The 17,183-nt window shown below is 51.7% G+C and overlaps 3 protein-coding genes across 8 annotated transcripts in view; 1 reads left to right on the top strand and 2 right to left on the bottom strand.

The window, feature by feature from the left end:
• The window catches only part of TSC2 (TSC complex subunit 2), a 32,204-nt gene extending 24,591 nt beyond the window's left edge, over nt 1–7,613 (bottom strand). For all 4 annotated transcript variants that reach the window (XM_082292171.1, XM_082292173.1, XM_082292172.1 and 1 more), the window contains exons 1-13: nt 7,549–7,613; nt 6,307–6,464; nt 5,705–5,791; nt 5,009–5,119; nt 4,264–4,408; nt 4,010–4,127; nt 3,503–3,551; nt 3,015–3,140; nt 2,584–2,657; nt 2,113–2,239; nt 1,316–1,459; nt 974–1,111; nt 679–782 (exon numbers count right to left, since the gene is read on the bottom strand). In XM_082292171.1, the coding sequence (XP_082148297.1) occupies nt 679–782; nt 974–1,111; nt 1,316–1,459; nt 2,113–2,239; nt 2,584–2,657; nt 3,015–3,140; nt 3,503–3,551; nt 4,010–4,127; nt 4,264–4,408; nt 5,009–5,119; nt 5,705–5,791; nt 6,307–6,444 (1,361 nt within the window). In that variant the 5' untranslated portion in view covers nt 6,445–6,464; nt 7,549–7,613. The remainder of the gene's footprint in view (nt 1–678; nt 783–973; nt 1,112–1,315; nt 1,460–2,112; nt 2,240–2,583; nt 2,658–3,014; nt 3,141–3,502; nt 3,552–4,009; nt 4,128–4,263; nt 4,409–5,008; nt 5,120–5,704; nt 5,792–6,306; nt 6,465–7,548) is intronic.
• Nucleotides 7,614–7,686: 73 nt separating this feature from the next.
• Nucleotides 7,687–13,119, top strand: NTHL1 (nth like DNA glycosylase 1). 2 transcript variants are annotated; one of them, XR_014226888.1, is made up of 6 exons: nt 7,687–7,768; nt 8,440–8,672; nt 10,125–10,295; nt 10,650–10,809; nt 11,888–12,034; nt 12,658–12,793. XR_014226888.1 is itself a non-coding variant. In XM_082292552.1 (6 exons), the coding sequence occupies exons 1-6, from the start codon at nt 7,696–7,698 to the stop codon at nt 12,779–12,781; spliced, it is 867 nt and encodes a 288-aa protein (XP_082148678.1). In that variant the 5' UTR covers nt 7,687–7,695; the 3' UTR covers nt 12,782–13,119. The 2 variants fall into 2 exon arrangements, 1 of the variants encoding a protein (XP_082148678.1); XM_082292552.1 differs by having other exon boundaries at nt 11,929–12,034; nt 12,658–13,119.
• An 845-nt stretch (nt 13,120–13,964) lies between these two features.
• Nucleotides 13,965–17,183, bottom strand: part of NHERF2 (NHERF family PDZ scaffold protein 2) — a 33,979-nt gene continuing 30,760 nt past the window's right edge. For both annotated transcript variants that reach the window (XM_082292039.1, XM_082292040.1), the window contains exon 7: nt 13,965–16,482. In XM_082292039.1, coding sequence (XP_082148165.1) covers nt 16,324–16,482 — 159 coding nt within the window. In that variant the 3' untranslated portion in view covers nt 13,965–16,323. The remainder of the gene's footprint in view (nt 16,483–17,183) is intronic.

The raw sequence follows: 17,183 nt of genomic DNA, 5'->3' as shown, positions 1-17,183 counted from the left end.
ATCAGCTGAGCCCTCAGTTAATGTCTCTACATCTGAAATCAGATTCAAGAACAATTGGATATTCAAATCCCAATTCAGCTTTTACTCCTTCTGCAGACCTGTAATTGCAGCTTTCCCATTTCCAATCCAAACCAGGAAGCACATGTCAGAAGAACAAGTGCTCTGGTGAGCAAATTTAAAACCAAACACATGGCACTGAGGAAGAGCTGCTTTGGCAGCATTTCACAGAGGAGACAGAAGTTTGTTATTGCTCTGTGTTGATGTTTCAGAGCACAGAATCCCTTAGGCAAAACCAATTCAAAACCAGATAACTGGAGTACTGGATAACCATATGCAATCCTAATGCTTAACAGGAAAAGCTTGTCTGGTGTCAGAACTACAAAGTGCTGTGGAGTGGAACATAACTGCCTAAGTTAATTGGAATAGTATTGAATGGAAATAAAGAGAAGGGGAAAAAAAGCAGCATAAAGAACTCAGTGGAAAGCTTTTCTTCTGTTAAATAAGTCCTTTCATGTGCTGTGCCCTGGGACTACCACACTTCTCAAGAGCCATTTACTAACTTACAACTTCAGAACATTAGGACTTCAGAAAACAAGATTATCTACCATGGAAAGGTGGCAAGAAACACTTGAAAGTGCTTCTCAAATGTAAGAAGTTCCCAAAGTTACGATTTCCTACCTGAAGAATCTCTCCATTAAGAGCTGCAGGTTGTGGATCCAACCATCTTTGGCAGGGTGGATGGACTGAGCTCTGTATGTTATCAGGTTTAACACAGAAGATTCCTTTTATGGAAACATTAAGAAATGTTTTTAGTGTATAAACAAACACAATAAATCCATTCCCCCAACCCCTACCATGGGAATAAGGCTCATGGAAGTCCTTGCTGGGATTTTCTGACCATTTGCTGTTTTAGGACTCTCAACTTTCAGCTGTAACAGAGTAGACCCAAAAATAGGAAAATACAAAGCCTTACTGGTCTCTGATCAGCACATCTTTCCACCAGCTCAAAAAATCTCTCTTCAGAGCCATGAAAATCATTCTGGTCACAGAGTTCTTCTACTGTGGTCAAAAGATCATGTACAATGGACTTCAGTTCCTGGCTCTCCAGAGCCTGAAAAGAGACAAAACCATTCCTGAAATAGTTCCACCTTGACAAAAAGTGCTAATTTTAAATACAGAGAACCACAGCAGTGAGAATTGGGCTAAGCCTTTCTCAGCTTCAATTTCCCCACAGTGCACAAACAGATCAATTTGCAAAACAATTTATGGCAAAGCCTTTGGATTGAAAGCACATCCAGGCAGGCCCAACACCCACCTGCAGCTGCTGCAGCAGTCGCTCCATGATGTCCAGAAGGATATCCCAGGTCACAGCCTGCAGCTCCTTCCCATATTTCTTGATCAGGCGTGTGATGGACAAAACGATCTCGTAGGACACGACTGCGTTGGGACAGGTCATGGCCTGGAACCCAAAGCACTTCAGTCAGTGAGCAGTTGGGAAGCAGTGCCCAGAAACACTCTGCATTCAAATGCAGCATGCCTTATTAATTAGGAAATCAGCTTGGAGGCCTGAGATAAATCCATTCAAGTCTCTGCACACAAAAGACACAGCAAGAACCACTTTCTCAAGAGCAGTTCTGCACTCCTGTGAGCAGCTGTAGCTCAGATGGCACACACAGGCCCATCCTACAGGCAGACAAGGGAATTAAAGCCAGTAACTCCTGCTTGAGGCACTCAGATGAGGAAATTTGGAGAGCTCTGAGGCTGTCCCTGAAGACGTTATCCCTCACTTTTTGTACCACCCATTGGGAAGAGTGAAAGTTGTTGCTCTGTATTTTATTTTTTAAGCTAAAGTGCCCTCAAGGCTAAAGTGCCCTTTTGCTAGAAAGGACTCAGACTTTGCTTTTGTGTCCAAAGATATTCGAGGAGGAGGACTCAGCTACAAACATAAATCCTCTTGTTTTACTTGGTTTACAGTTTCTCCCTGCTTCACCCCACACCCAACTCCTCCCTCTCGTCCTCCAGGCCTACAAAGATCTCTTTGGTGCAGGGGTCCATGTTTCTGGTCTAAATTTGTCCAAGTGATTAAAAAGTTCCCCCAGCATCCCAGCCCACCTTGAGGAATGAAGGCAGCACTGATGTTGGGGAGTTCCTGAGAGAACTGAGGCGATGAGCCCCCCACAGAGCCATCCCAACAAAGAACACAGCTCCTCTCAGCAGGGCTGCATCTGCCATGTAGGATCTAAGGACGGGGAAGGGAAGATTCAGACCATGCCACAATTATTTTAGCATATAAAGTCAATAGGAATATGCACTGTCCCAACAGGAATTCCCAGCTGTTACACATCAGGGCCTTGCACAGCAATGGACAAACATGAAAAGCAGAAAATCATTCACCACAACTTTAAACAGAGGGAAATTAAATTCAGAAATGCCCCAGATGAGCCCTTCAGCAGCATAACTAGAAAGGGAATTTATTTCTAAACACCAGAACCTTCAGCTTGTTCTGCTGAGGTTGGTGACTCCCCATCTATCTCACCAGGACTTTACTGAATTCCTCAGATTTGCTGGATCCTCCTCCTTTACCTGTCTTCCATGATCCTGCACATGTTGTAGATGGCACTGTGTCCCAAGTGAGTTCCCAAAAGGTTGCGCATGAGCTGCAGATTCAGAGAGAACACCTCAATTCCCCATCATTAAAACATTAAATATGGATTTAGTAGCCTAAATATGGATTTAGTAGCCTAAATATGGATTTAACTGGCCATGCTTCTGGAGTAAATGTGTCCAGCCTTTCCCTTGCCAGGACAGAAGCCAGTCACACCAGCTGAAACCAGGGGAGAATCCCACAGACATGACACGACTCGCACTAATGAGACACTGATCCCTTCATACTTAAACAATTTTTAAATTACTCTTACAACCAAGCTGAAACTGGTGGCAGATGTGCACAGGCATGTCTGACACTTCATCCAGGAGTGAATTCATTAAAGCCCAAAGCAAGCAGAGGTTCTGACCTTCCAGCAGGGCTCACAGAGCTCCTTCACGTTGATGGTGCGGCACAGGGTGATGATGAACACGGGCAGGTTCTCTGAGGGCAGGCAGTTGTAGCACACAACTGCATCCAGGACTTGCAAGGAAATCTTTGGGAAAGGGAAAAACAAAATGGTTGTACACTTCCCTGTGAATCAAGCAGGTCAAATCCTCACCTGGCACACCCAGGAAATCTTATGGAAGTCAAAAGGGATGAAGGTATTTTTGGGGTTTTTTTCTTTCTAAAAAGCATTGTTGATTCACTTATCAAATTGATTAAAGCTCTGCTTGCTTTAGAATAAATTGTTGGTGTATGAGATTTATTGGCTTACAAATAACATTAAATTGTATCAGCTCTCTTGAAAGATGAGAATGAACCCAGAGTCTGATGATCTGATTTTGTTTGTAAAAGTTACAGTTTCAAAGACCTTCAAAGAATTCTGAAGTACCAGAAGACGCTCAGATCACTGACCTCTATGTCCACAGACGATGAAGTCTGAATGCACAAGAGGCAGATCTTGCTGTTAAGAAAGAACATTTAATTAGAATTGTTTGCTCCACACGATTTTAGGCAAATTACAAAGAGCCAGAACAGCCAGGTTAATTGCCATGTTATTTAACTCCTCATTCCCCTTCCTGTGGCAATGTTGGTGACACCCCAAGGGACACTGAGGGCTGCAACCTCTTTCATAAAGTTAAAGGGAGGCTTAAATGCAACTCAAGTAATGTAACAGCACAGACTAAGCAATGCAAGCAGGTCCACTCCATGAAATGGGAAAAACACATTTAGTTAAACTAAAACAGACCTCAACACTGTAAAAACTGAAAATCAACTATTTGTCAGAAATGGCAGGTATGACCTGGGATGAAACAGACCCAGATAGGGATGAAAAACATTCCACTTGTCTTTATATTGATCTGCAACTTTCTCTGTAATTTACCAGGAATATGCACATAGGAGTTAAAAAAACCAACTTACTGGACCATGTCAGCTACATAGTCTTCCAGATAGCAGCTATTGAATTTCACCAGGTTGACTAAAACCAGGAGGAACTCGGAAGTCAAACCAACATCCATCCACTGTAGCACAAAATCAGCTAAAGAAGGAAAAAAAACCCTGTTAAAATGCCCCATCTACCCAGGAATGGTATCACTACCTTTTTCTGTTATCACTAGATGTCTCTGCCTTGATTTATTCCCACCAAATTGGAGAGGGGTAGGGACAATACTCACCCAACTCTTCCTCTAAGTAGGTGATGTATCGTCCGTTCTCCGTCAGAGCCTTGAACACTTCAAGCCGTTCATGCAAATCTTCATTGGAGGGATAGTCCTTAATAACCTTAAAAAAATGGGCTCTGAGGATCCCTAATCTCTCACCCTTTAAATAAAAAAAGGGAGGGGGTTAAGGCCTGGACATTATCAAGGTCTACCTCAGTAATCTTCATGCTTGAAATTATCTTTTTATTGAATCAATGCCTACTCTTTTCATAAGCACCCACCCTTGCTTTCCCAGAACACTGAAAACTACAACTTCGGGCTGATTCAGCCTTATGTTTGTGCAACACGTTGGGAAACCTGAAGAATTCGTTGTATGCTGAACTTGGCCAGCCTAGAAGTGTCTCACACAGAACCCCTTGCATACCTGAAACATCAAAACCAGCTGCAAACTGGGACTAGGAGGTCTGGGCAAAGACCACATAAAATTTGCTGAATTATGCTGAACTCAACCCAAAGTATTTCCTCTTTCTCAAGAGTGTTACCCCAAACCAGAAAAGCTTTCTATGAGTTGTATGAAAACTTTTGCTACGAGATCAAACCAAGACTTAAATTAAAATGCTTCCTCTTCTCGTTTAAGAGGTACAACCAAAACTTCAAATATGAACAATTGCAGAGAAGAGCCCCCTGGTGCTTTCCCACTTCTCCCCTGCACAAAGCCCAGTTCAGGTCAGTGTCCCCTGCCCCGTGAGTTGGTTGTCACCTGGCCCTGGACGATGGACTTGAGCAGGTGAAGCACGGCATGCCTGGCCTCGGCGGGACGCTCCGGCTGCAGCATGTCAGCCACCACCTTCCACACGGCCTCCACGGCGTGCTGGGAGCAGAAACAGCGTGAGGCAGGAAAGATCAGCTCCTCCTGGGATCTCAAGCCAGCAGGTCACAATGAATTATGGCAATTAATGATTCAGACCCAGGGATCTCATGTCCGAAGTTCGCTGTTCCGAGGAACACTCACCCACCTGGTCACACCCTCAGATCAACCCCAGGAGACACCAAATCCAGTCCTACACCCCAGGAACTGGAATTCCTCATCCCCACACTCACTTCAGTGGGAACATTTGTGCAGAAGCCTTCACGCAGCTACAAGATGAGTTCAAAACCAACTGGGGACTGCTTATTAAGAAGCCAGGAGATAAGGAAACCCCTCTAAACATCATCCCCATGAACATCATCTCCCAACATTCTCCTTCCAGGAAGGTGCAGGAAGCCCATCAGCTCCATCCTCTCTGTTCCAGAGCTGGAAGGTTGGGCAGACTAATTTCCTTTTATAGCCCGAAGCAGCCTCTGGGATCATCCATTTTAAAATGCTTTCTAAACAACAGGAGTCTCTTACAGTAGTTTGAGAGCTGCTGCCTAAATTTCCGTCCTTCCAATACTCACTGAACACTTTGGAACCCACCTCTTCAATTTTCTTGGTTTTTGCCACTTCACAAATTTGACCGATTGCTCGTATCCTGTTACTCAATCCACATTCTATGCTCAGTTCCTGGAAAGAAATGGAGAAATAAGTTAACAGCTTATCTTACCAGAAACACTTATCCATTTCTCCAAGGGGAGAAGGAATTCTGGTCTCCTCCTTTTTTTTCGCATTTTCCTCCTTCTGTGCCAACTATTCTGCTTACAGACTTATGGTACCAATTACTAGAATCAATTATTTTATTTTTCATTTCCACAGAACTGTAAGGTTTTCATAAAATAGAAACACTGGAAACTGCCACCACAGAAACTTCATCAAGCTCAGACTACAAAAATAGAGGGGATAGGGAAATACCCTGTAACTCAACATAACAAGTATCTCCAAAGTATTCAAAGAGAGAATAACTCAAATGCTGGAGCTGCAAAGTAGGCGAGTTTTACATCCAATTCACCAGTGAATGAGTTGAGAGATCAGGAGAGGAACTGAATGGAGAGGAACACAGGAGAAGGAGGAAGCCCTCCTGATCCCCTCAGCCAAGGTACCCCTGGTACTATCCCCCCCTTCACTCCACTCAGTTCTCACACCTTGAGTATTTCTGCGGTGATGATAAACTCTGTCTGCTTGCCCTCCGACGACTTTGAACTTCCCCGGGATGTTCCCAGCCCCAGGAGGTTCCTGAACTTCTCCTTCAGTCCAGAATCCTTGCTCTGAGGCTTTGCCATTGCTGCCAAGCGCTGAGGCCCTGCAAGCACAGAACAGGGTTCCACTAAGGGAGGCCCAAGGAGAATATTTCAGTGGGAAAACACCAGTGACAGCATCACACCGGGGCTTCTCCAAAGAGCTTGGGTGTCTTGAGACTTTTCAAAGAGAAGCCCAACACTGAGGAAACACAAGGAGCTCGTGCTGTTCCTGCCTTCAGCACCCACATCCTGCAGCTCCCCATGGAACCTGGAGCCTTTGGGATAGTCCTGGGAGCTCTGAATGCCCAGCCCACCATACAGGCTGATTTTTGCAATATGTCCATGTGCACACACTTTTTGGAGGGTGTGAGCTGGATAGTTGTTCCCAAAGCAAAGGCCAAGCACAACGTGCTGTGCTGTTGATGTGGATGTGAGGAAGGACTTACAAATCTGAGTGTTGGAACATCCAAGTGCTGCCATGGCAAGAGAAAGACAGGGGCAAGAACAAGGATGGCCATTACAGCAACAACCCCCAGAAACTGTCTCCCCCTGCCCAAATCCACTGTCCCTTGGGGACCCCTGCCCTGGGCACACGACCCTGCACAACCCCGGCACCCCTAAATTCCTATGGACATCCCATGGCCTTTCCAACACCCTGGGCACAGCAATCCCTGGTGCTCCTAGGGATGCACCACAGAGCCTGTCCCAGCATCCCAGGGGACACGCCATGGCCTCCTGCCCAATGTCACCAGGGGACACGCCATGCCCCCAGCCCACTGTCCCAAGGGACGCACAGAGTGCACCGCCCTAGGGACCCCCACAGCCCTAACCCACCGCAGGCGATGCCACAATGTCCCCCCGTGACCCCCAAACAAGCCCGGACACGCCACATCCCACCCCCAACCCAAGACATGGCACAACCTCTTAGGAACACACAACGGGGGTCCCACCACAGCCCCCCCCAAACACAACGAGCGTCACATCCCAGCCCCCTCCAAAACACAGCGGGGGTCACACCGCAGACCCCCCCCGAACACACAACGGGGTCACAGCACAGCCCCCCAAAACACAGCGCGGGTCACAGCGCGGCCCCAAAGCGCGTCCCCCTCACAGGGAGCCGGGCCCCCCGCCGTCCCCGTCACTCACCGCCGGCCCGGCCCGGCCCGGCCCCGCCGCCCCCGGCCCGGCCCGGCCCGCTCCGCTCGGGGCCCGGTGCCGGCACCGCCCCCGCGGAAGCCCCGCCCGTTCCGGCGGCCCCGGTGCGCCCCGGGCCCGGTAGTTCGCGGGGCCGCCATGAGCGCGGCGCGGCCCGGGCCCGCCGCCTCCGCGGCGCTGCGGCGGCTCCGCTCGGCCGCGGGGAACGGGGGTACGGACAGGGAACCGGGGCACGGACAGGGGATAGGGCACGGACAGGGGATGGAGGGTGTGGGACAGGGGATCGGGGTACGGGACAGGGGATCGGCGGTACGGACAGGAGGAGCGGGAGTACGGACAAGAGGAGCGGGGCGTCTTGGGGGTACGGGAAGAGGGGATCGAGGACACGAGGCGTGCGGTAGAGGGAAAATTGAGGATTCCGGGAAGTATGGGAAGCGGGGATCGGGGCTGTGCTGGGCACGAGGAGGGGCTGAGGCTGCACCAGGAGCAGTGAGGGCCCGGCCTGGCTGGGGACAGGGGCTGGGTGTCCTTGTCACATCCCCCTCGGAGCCCGGGATGCGGCAGCGAGGGATGTCTGGGCTGGGGCTTGGGGATGCACCTTCAGCAGCCTCACCTGTGTTTGGGACACGTGTCCCCATCGTGTGACATGTGACCCCACTGTTGTCACTTGTCTCTCAGTCCTTCCGCCCTGCCCTCCCTCGCCCCGTGCTGGCTCTGCTTGGGACTGGGGGATGTGCAGTGTTTGGGTTGGGAGTATGGGGAGGGAACTCGCCCTGGTCACGGTTCCCTGGGTGATTGGTGACACATGAGGCTGTCAATGAGCTCTGTGAGGGCTGAAGGCATCTTTCCTCAAGCCTGGAATCTCTCTGCCATCCCGCGCAGGGAGCCAGATCCAGGGCACCGCCGGCATCCCGAGGCGCAGCAGGAGGAGGAAGAGCGTTGCCATTGCCTATGAACCTGGGCAGGGCGATAGGGCCGAGCCCCGGAGACCGCGCTGGGAGCCACGGGACTGGAGGGAGCAGCTGGAGCGCATCCGGGAGATGAGGAGGAGCAGGGATGCTCCCGTGGATGAGATGGGAGTGCAGAAGTGCTACGACAGCGGTGCACCTCCACAGGTAACAACAGCACTCCCACAGGGAACAGCATTCCCACAGGGAACAGCATCCTGCTGCCAGCTCCAGCAGGCACAGGAAAACACAGCCTTCCTCATCCTCATGCTGCCCCTGGATCTGTCCCACTTGGGATGTTTCCAGGACAGAAACTGGATCAGGACTCTGGGCCAGGATTGGTCCCAGAGGATGTAATGAATGTGAGGGGCAGTGCTGCCTTATGGAGCAGGCTGACAGGGCATGAAGCCACATTCCTTTTTTCCTTAAAAACCTCTGTAGAAGTCCGAGGAAAGTACCCAGCAAGATGACTGTGGAATGCAGAGGAATGTGGGGATCACCCGTGGGCAGGCTCGGAGAAGCAGTGGGAGCCTTTGCAGTGGGAATGTGGAGGTCATCCAGAGGCAGGCTTGGAGGAGCAGCAGGACCTGCTGGGCTCTGAGGGAGGGGTCTGGAGGACACAGCTGGACAGCCTGAGCACATGGAACGCTGTCTTTGCTGCTGGCATTGTGCCCTGGGCTTGGATCCCTGGGGAGAAGGATGAGCTCTAACCCCGGCCTCAGGGAACGTCACGCGCTCTCAGCCACGTGGGTTGGCAGCTGTGGGGCCAGGGGTCCATGGTGCACCACATGGAAATAGCTTCTCTTCCCTAGGGAAGCGAGGTTGTTGCTTCCAAGAAAAAATGGATGTTGTAACTCTCAGCTCCTCACACCATTTCCTTGTACTCTGAGATTATCCTGTTTCCACGCACTCAGGGATTTTTCCTGGTGCACCTGTGGTTTTGTAAACTTTGTAGGAGAGCTGGAGGCAGGATTGTGTCCCATGTTATCCTGGGTCATTTTGGGTTAGTTGCATCATCCTCCTCACTCTGGTAGGACAAAATCACGTCTGAGGAGAAAGAATTGGGAAATAGGAGGTGATGGCCTGGCTAAACCCTGCATGGCAGCAGCAAAGGAATTTCTGGGATTTGTCCTTCTCCCAGTCTCTGTCATCAGAGATGCAGATTTAGTTCTGTGAGGAGCTCACTGGAACCAGACACCCAGTTCCTACTGAAGCCTAGTGAGAAAGGGTTGGGATTTTCAAAAGCTGCTTAGGGCAGAAATTGCATGAAAAATCATTGGGCATTTGTACTTGTGCATCCTGTGGGGTCTCCTGAGAATTCCATCCTCAGGAAAAGTTTTGTCCAGCCATTTGTGGGTCAGGACTGGCGTCTTTGGAGTGAGATCCCAGCAGACAGAGCTGCTCCCTGCCCTCTCATAGATACTGACAGCTGAGCTTGAAGGTGTTTCTTTTCTCCCTTTATTGTGTGGTGGAATTAAAAGGTTATGGATTATTCCTGTTGCAGCCTTCCGTTCTCTTGGAGGTGGATCCGGCTGAAGGGTGGGAGCACACCCTGCACTGAGGGTGGTGCTGGAGGTGCCAGATCCTCCCTGGGTGTCTCAGTGTCCCCTTTGTGCCCAGGTCATGCGCTACCAGGTGCTGCTGGCCCTGATGCTGTCCAGCCAGACCAAGGACCAGGTGACAAGTGCTGCCATGCTGCGCCTGCGCCAGCACGGTCTCACTGTGGACACCGTGCTGCAGATGGATGATGAGACCCTGGGACAGATCATTTATCCCGTGGGATTCTGGAGGGTGAGTGCAGGATCGCCACATGGACGCAGAGGAACCCCCTGTGCCCTTCCCGTGGGGAGCTTTCCCCTGGCTTCAGGCTAAAAGCTGAATTTTACACCGATTTGGGTATTTTGTATTGCCAGTAAGATGAGATTCTTGGCTGCAGGGCCTGGAGTGTGCAGGGAGGTTGGAGCTCCCAGCTCTCAGCATTTTGACTTCAAGGAGAAGTCAAGGCTCTGTCTCCCCTCCACAGCTCCCATGTGTGGCCTCACCTGTCACACACACTGAGCAGTGGTTGGTGTTCTGGGCTGTTGGTCTGTTTTCCCTGTATTGGAGGGCAGCTTGGATCGTGTGCCTTTGCCCTTGGTTTTCCAGAACAAGGTGAAGTACATAAAGCAGACCACAGCCATCCTGAAGCAGAAGTATGGGGGTGACATCCCGAGCACTGTGGAGGAGCTGGTGCAGCTGCCAGGAGTTGGGCCCAAAATGGCCCATTTGGCCATGCACATTGCCTGGGACAGCGTGGCTGGCATAGGTGAGTTGGACTGGGTTTTTCCCATCCCTCTCCTAGATCCTGCCTGATACATTCCCCAGGCAGAGGGGGAGCATTGCAGCCCCAGCCCCAGGAGCCTGGTAACATCCCTTTAGGTCAGTTATCTGCAGAGTATTTGGGTAGGGGAATGATGTGACCCTCAGCCACTCACTCAGTGAGTTGTAGGATTTAAGCAGCTGCTGTTTCTCCCCAAATTTAATAGCAGAAATTCCCAAGAGAAGTCACTGCCTGGGGAGCTGGTGCCAGATGGGGCTGGGCCATCACGTGCAGGTTGCAGCCTGGGGCCCCTGGGGATGGATTAGTATTCCAGAAGGATTTGCTGCTTGATGGAAGAGCGCTGGGAAAGCCAGGGTGAGCGAGTGGGTGGGAGCTGAATTCTGCAGCCCCTCCACTGCCCATCAGCTGGACAGGCCGTGGCCCTTGCACTACATCAAACCCTTGGGATCTGTTGTTCTCCTGCTGTGGGGAAGTCCAGCGGCAGCCAAACCAGCCAAGTGTTTTCCAAATAATTGCATGCTCGGTTTTGATTTGGGAGGCAAGGCTTAGTCTTCCTGTTTACAGCAATTTCCTGAGTTTTGCCCAATTAGCCCTAGAGACAGGTTTATCACTGCTGATCTAACAATAATACACTTTGCATTCAGAGCTTTTAAGCTCAAAGCACATTATAAACACGCTTTAAGCCTCCCAAGCCCTCTCTGCTGGTGGGTATTATGAAATGTGTTTTCCATGTGGGCAAAGGAAGGGGCAGAGATCACAATTTGCGTAACTTCAGGGAGGATGAGAACGTAGAGTGGGAACCGGGGCCAGGCTGCCCCATGCCTGCTCCACGGAGCAGGGGAACCTTGGGAGAGGCTGCCTCGGACTGTGTGAGCCTGGGGGGAGACACCCACCCCAAATGCTTTTGGCTCCAGGCCTGGGAAGAAAACGTTTGTTCTTGGAGTGAGCCTTCCCTGCCCTTCGCTCCCGTTCCACCTGGCTGCTCCTGCTGCCCACAGGGGAAGCCCTGCCCTGGGCCTGGTGGCTGTCACAGGCAGCTTTTGGCTGTGCTCTCTCCATTCAGGTGTGTCTGCCCCACCTAAACTCTGGGCTCTCCCTCCCCAGCTGTGGACACCCACGTGCACAGGATCTCAAACAGGCTCAAGTGGGTGAAGAAGGAGACCAAGCACCCTGAGGAGACTCGGGTGGCACTGGAGGACTGGCTGCCCAGGTGAGCTCTGAGCCCCTGCTGTCTGCAGGAGCCATGTCTGCACTAAGTCCTGCTCGGAGCAGTTTCAGGGACTGTGTTTTGGCTCCCTCCTCTTTCCAGGGTTGCAGTAGCTGCAGGTGTTTCCCCTCTGCCAGAGCTACAGCAGCAACATCTCACCTGCGTGCCAGTTCTGTTGCTGCCAGATGGATCAATCACCACTAGTAGAGCTCTTGATCCCTGATTTTTGCCTTACCAAGTTTACCATGACCCAAGCCAGGTACTTTTCCACACAGGGCCTTGCTGAGCCCAGCAGCAGCATCAGCCCAGGGCTGGATCCTGGCCTTCATTGGTGATTAATTTTCAGTATCAAACACCAGCTAACACGTACACAGGGACATCTCCACATCTGGCACGTGCCTGAGCGCAAGCATTGCTCCCCACCCAGCTCAGCAGGATCAGGAAAGGTTGGGAGAGCTGTTCCTAGCAGGGGTCAGGAAGGGTTAGGAGGCTGGGGAGGCTTCACCTCCAGGGGAAGCCAGGAGGAACAGGCAGAAGGGGAAAGGGATCCCATTAACACCACAGGTTGTTCCTCACCCCTTCCAAGCAGCTGCATGGCAACACTGAAGTTTCTCCTCTTACTGCAGGGACCTCTGGAAGGAGATAAACTGGCTCCTGGTGGGCTTTGGGCAGCAGACCTGCCTGCCTGTGAACCCTCGCTGCAGCCAGTGCCTCAACCAAGACATTTGCCCAGCTGCCAAGAGACACTGAGGGATCATCCAGCCTTTGGAGAGCCACAAAGCTGCTTGGGCTGAGCCCTGGTAAAGCTAGGCCTGGCACAGGGCTGGCAGTGTGACTGCAGGGGACAGGAGCCTGCTGCAGCAGCTCGAGGGAACAGCCACTGGCAATGGCTCAGCTCTCCAGAGGAAAAAGGAGCTTTGAGAGGCAGCAGTCCTGCTGGGACAGAGCTGAAGGCTCCAGCCTGGGTGAATGGCTGAGCACGTCCCAGCTGTGCCACGCTGAGTCACTGGAGAGAAAAGCTTTGTCCTCAGGGACTTGCTGCTGCTTGTAAATACTCATTTAATAAAGGTGGTGAGGGTTTTTTTGCACCCACGAGGTTTGCTGGCATTTGTGTGACACTGGGTGAGGGGAGGAGAATGTGGGTGACCTCAGCAAGGCTGAGACCATGGCAACCAGCCCTGCCCTGCCAGCTCAAGAGTGGGCAGCACACACCTGCCCAGCCCTGACAGGGGCTCTGCCACCACGAGGTGTGCTGCCAACAGGACAAGAGCTGTGCCAGGGGACATCCAGGGTGGACAGCAGGAAGAATTTCTTCATGGAAGAGGTGGTTAAACACTGGAAGGGGCTGCCCAGGGAGGTTTGGAGTCCCCATCCCTGGAGGTGTCTAGGGAAGGCCTGGACGTGGCACTCAGTGCTCTGGGCTGGGGACAAGGTGGGAATGGGGCACAAGTTGAACTCCATGATCCTGGAGAGCTTTTCCAACCTTGGTGATCCTGATATTCTGAGGTACAGCTGAAGCCTTCCCAAGCCAGGAGCAGAGGGAATCACTGCCTGGACAAGTGATCTCTGGGTCCTGGCAGCAGAAGAGCAGGGGGTGATGCAGAGCAGGGCCAGGAGATGAGCCAGTACCACTCTGTGCCACAAGGGTTACAGCAGCCACGAGAGCCAGGCTGTGTCCCCAGGAGCTGACAGAGGGACACCACCACCCCTGTGTTTTGTTCTTCAAAGAAAGGGCAGTGCTGACTTCATTGTGGAGCTTCAAAGACATAATTCCAGCTCCTCTTTAAAGAGTCGAGGGAGGAAGCAAAGTTTACAATGTGCTAAAGGGCTGCAATTCCGCTCTGGGCTCCCTGAGCAGCTGAGGAAAGAGCAGATAAGTGCTGGGTACATGGCAAACCAAGTTTATTACTGACAATACAGTGTACATGGTGGGTTTGCAATGCTGCTGACAGCCTTAGACTTTATTGATTTTTCTTTTCCAAGTTAAATGTACAGGAATGGAATAATTACTACTGAGCTACAAGATGTCAGGAATGCAGTAATGCTTCAACCAGGAGCAGTTTCCATGGACTAAGAGATTAAGATTTTCAATTTTATCAGTACGGATTTGCACACCTGATTTCTTTTGATCTACATTCAAAACTACACAAGGTTTTTTTCTTCCCCCCCTCAACTACAGCAGTCTTGGATGAGAAGTGGGGTGTTTACACCAGGTTGGTGCTCTCTGACGTGCATCAGAGTGTCCTGGGAACGCTCTGCCCCGCGCAGCCCGGGCGCTGCCGGGGTTTGGCAACGCGGGCACAGGAAGCAACGTGCACACCATGGAAAAGAGGAGCTCCTTCCAAACATTACCCAGAGAGAGAAGATAGTATTTTGGGGGCCAAAAGGAGAGCAGGTCATTTGAAGTGGGATGGGGAAGAGGTGTCTTGTTAATGGCAGAGCCCCAAGCGGAGGCAACCTCTCCACATCCCCCATCATCCCACTGCCTGTCTCATCACCCACAGCCGAACACCTGCACTAGTTCCTCTCCAAAGTCATTATTTTCAACCTGTTCAGCCCATCAACAATCCTAAAAGATAACTTTCACAAAGAGAACTCATCTCCTTCACCCCTGAGGCTCTCCACACTCTCCTGCCAGCAGCAAAGGGCCACAGGCACCAGCTGCTCCCGAGGGAAGCCAACCAGCCCGTGCTGAGCCCCAGCCTGCTGCTGAGGAGAGCAGAGAATGGTATAAGGCACCTTTTCGCTCCATAATTTGGAAATGCCTTAGGAAATCCGTGCAGAGCCACTCCCACATCTACAGCACACTGACCACCCAAGGGTTTTTAATCACAGAAGGACTGGAGTGAGGCAGGGCACAGCCACAGCTCTGTGTTCACACTTCATCCACGGCCAGGTGTTCGCTGCCATTTGCTTTCAGCTGGGAAAAGTGGCTTTGTAATCCCAGTCCCTTCCCACAGCGGGGCTGGAATTGCTGCTGGAGCGTGGGAGGGAGTGGGACAGCCCCAGCCCCTGCCCTGGTAACGCAGCTCTGCTACCTGTGAGCACTGCAGCTCCGCTGAGTCACCTTCACTCACACAGCCAAAGGCAACAATAAAGAGCTTAAATGGACTTAATCTGTAACACTTTAAAGTTTCATTCACTTCGAATGCTGAGAGTGGGGGTTTGAAGGAGACCACAGGAAGCCAGAGGTACTGCCCACTCCATCACGCCAGTGCCTGCTCCATCTCCAGCCCCACGGACACCCCATGGCTTCGGAGGATGTCCTTCCAACGGCAAGGCACTCCTGGGCTGGGGACACCAAATCCCAGCCCAGGTGGGACCTGGACCAGCCCCACTCCCCAGCGCCGAGCCTACAGTCAGAGCTGCATCCCTGTGTTCCCTCCTGGAAGCAGATGTTGGGTCATCCCCACTTCCAGGTCTGTCCAAAGAGTTGTTGTGGCATCTCGTGGTTCTCATCTTTGTGCTCTGTGGGGCAGGACCGGCCCTGCTCCCTCCTTCCCCTGCCACGTCCACGGCTGCAGATGGGGAGGGCTGTGGCCTTTGGGTTTGGGGTTTGCTTTTAAACCCCACCCTCTCCACTCTGCAGAGCTGTCGGGGGGTGAAAAATGGGCTTTTACTGTCGGGCAGGAGCTGCTGGTGGGGGGGAGGTTCCTAAACTAACTGGAAACACATGGGACTTCATTAAAAAAAAACCAAAACCAACAAAACAAACGTTTTTGCTTCAATAGCAAAGCGATTTCCAGCCACAGTCCATTTTCCCATGGTGGGAGTAGCTAATGCTGGGCATGGGGAGCTGGGGAGGGGGTCCATGGCACCCCCACCCTGTGGGCACCCACCATGAGCCGTTTCCACAGGGGCACAGAGCATCCCACGGGGCTCAGTCTGGGACACCCACAAAGCCCAAACACCCCACATAAAAAGTAAAAAAGAAGTAACAGAAGCCTAAACGATGCAGTTAAGAAACAAGAGTTAAAATTCTTCCAGTCCTTTCTCACGGGAACAGGGGACGGTGGGCAGCTGGAGCCAGGCTTAAGAGCAAGCAAGAAAAGGAGCTTTGGTCACATTTGTCTTATGAGAATCGCTGGTGAGTAACAATAATAATAATAATAATAATAACAATAATAATAAAAAATAAAAATAAAAAGGACTTTAAAATACGCCTTGTAAAAGCAACCAGTGAAGAGCAGAGCACAAAGCATCTCACGTGGACACCAAAGGACAGGGCGTAGGCACCTCAGAAACGTCCAAGCTGGGGCGGGAGGAGAGCGGACGGCGGCCACCAGCAGGGCTCAGAAATTGCTGAAAATCTCCCGTTTCTTGTTCCAGTCCATCTGCGGCGCTCGCTTCTTCACACGCTTGGCCCTCACCTTCTCCTTGGCCTCAGCAGCCGTCGGGCTCAGGCTCAGCCCACTCTCCTCAAAAGGGTCCTTCTTGTCTGTGTCTCCATCCTGTGCGGAGAAAGGACAAGAGCTGTCACCCCCTGCAGCATTCCCACACCACTGCAGTGTCCCACAGCCTTCCATGGAATCACTGAGGCTGGAAAACTCTCCAGGATCATCAAGTCCAAGCTGTGTCTGATGCCCACCTTGTCCCCAGCCCAGAGCACTGAGTGCTACATCCAGGCATTCCTTTGAAAACTCCACCACCTCCCTGGGCACTTCCAGTGCTTAACGACCCCTTCCATGAAGAATTTCCTCCAGGCTGCACAATAAGCAGATGTGCAGGGATGGGTTTTGTAGCAGCAGAAGGTCAAAGCCCCTTCCCTGTGCCATGCCCATGGTTTCACTGGCAGCAGCACCCATGTGGCCATGGAGCTCATTACAACACTGCATTTTGTGGGGGTGTTTCACCTGCCTGAAGAATGTGTGACTGCACAGCTGCCAGTGGAAAAGCAGGAACACAGAAGGTGCTGCCCAGCTGCACTCATGTCAGGTGTGGGTAAACACACAGAATGGAGGTCTTTGGTTTTAGAGAAACCTTTCAGAGCTTTCCTGCTGGCACTGCTGCCCCACCAGGCATGCCCAGCACCGAAACAGAGTGCACAAACCCTCCTGATAACCACGGGCAGGGCCCTCCACCAGCGCCGTGAGATAACAGCAGCGGCCTTGCTGGGCTGAACGAAGCCAAATTGAGCCCAGGAAACCCCTCA

The sequence above is a fragment of the Coloeus monedula genome (assembly GCF_965178545.1).
Source record: "Coloeus monedula genome assembly, chromosome: 16".
NCBI lineage: Eukaryota > Metazoa > Chordata > Aves > Passeriformes > Corvidae > Coloeus > Coloeus monedula.
Note: the sequence above shows the minus strand (reverse complement) of the source record. Positions and strands in the feature narration are given on the sequence as shown.

Coding starts and splice junctions, on each gene's coding strand:
- NTHL1 (XM_082292552.1), top strand. CDS start 7,696: ATGAGCGCGGCGCGGCCCGGGCCCGCCGCCTCCGCGGCGCTGCGGCGG. Junction 8,673..10,124: donor ACAGCGGTGCACCTCCACAG/GTAACAACAGCA, acceptor CTTTGTGCCCAG/GTCATGCGCTACCAGGTGCT. Junction 12,035..12,657: donor CTGGAGGACTGGCTGCCCAG/GTGAGCTCTGAG, acceptor CTCTTACTGCAG/GGACCTCTGGAAGGAGATAA.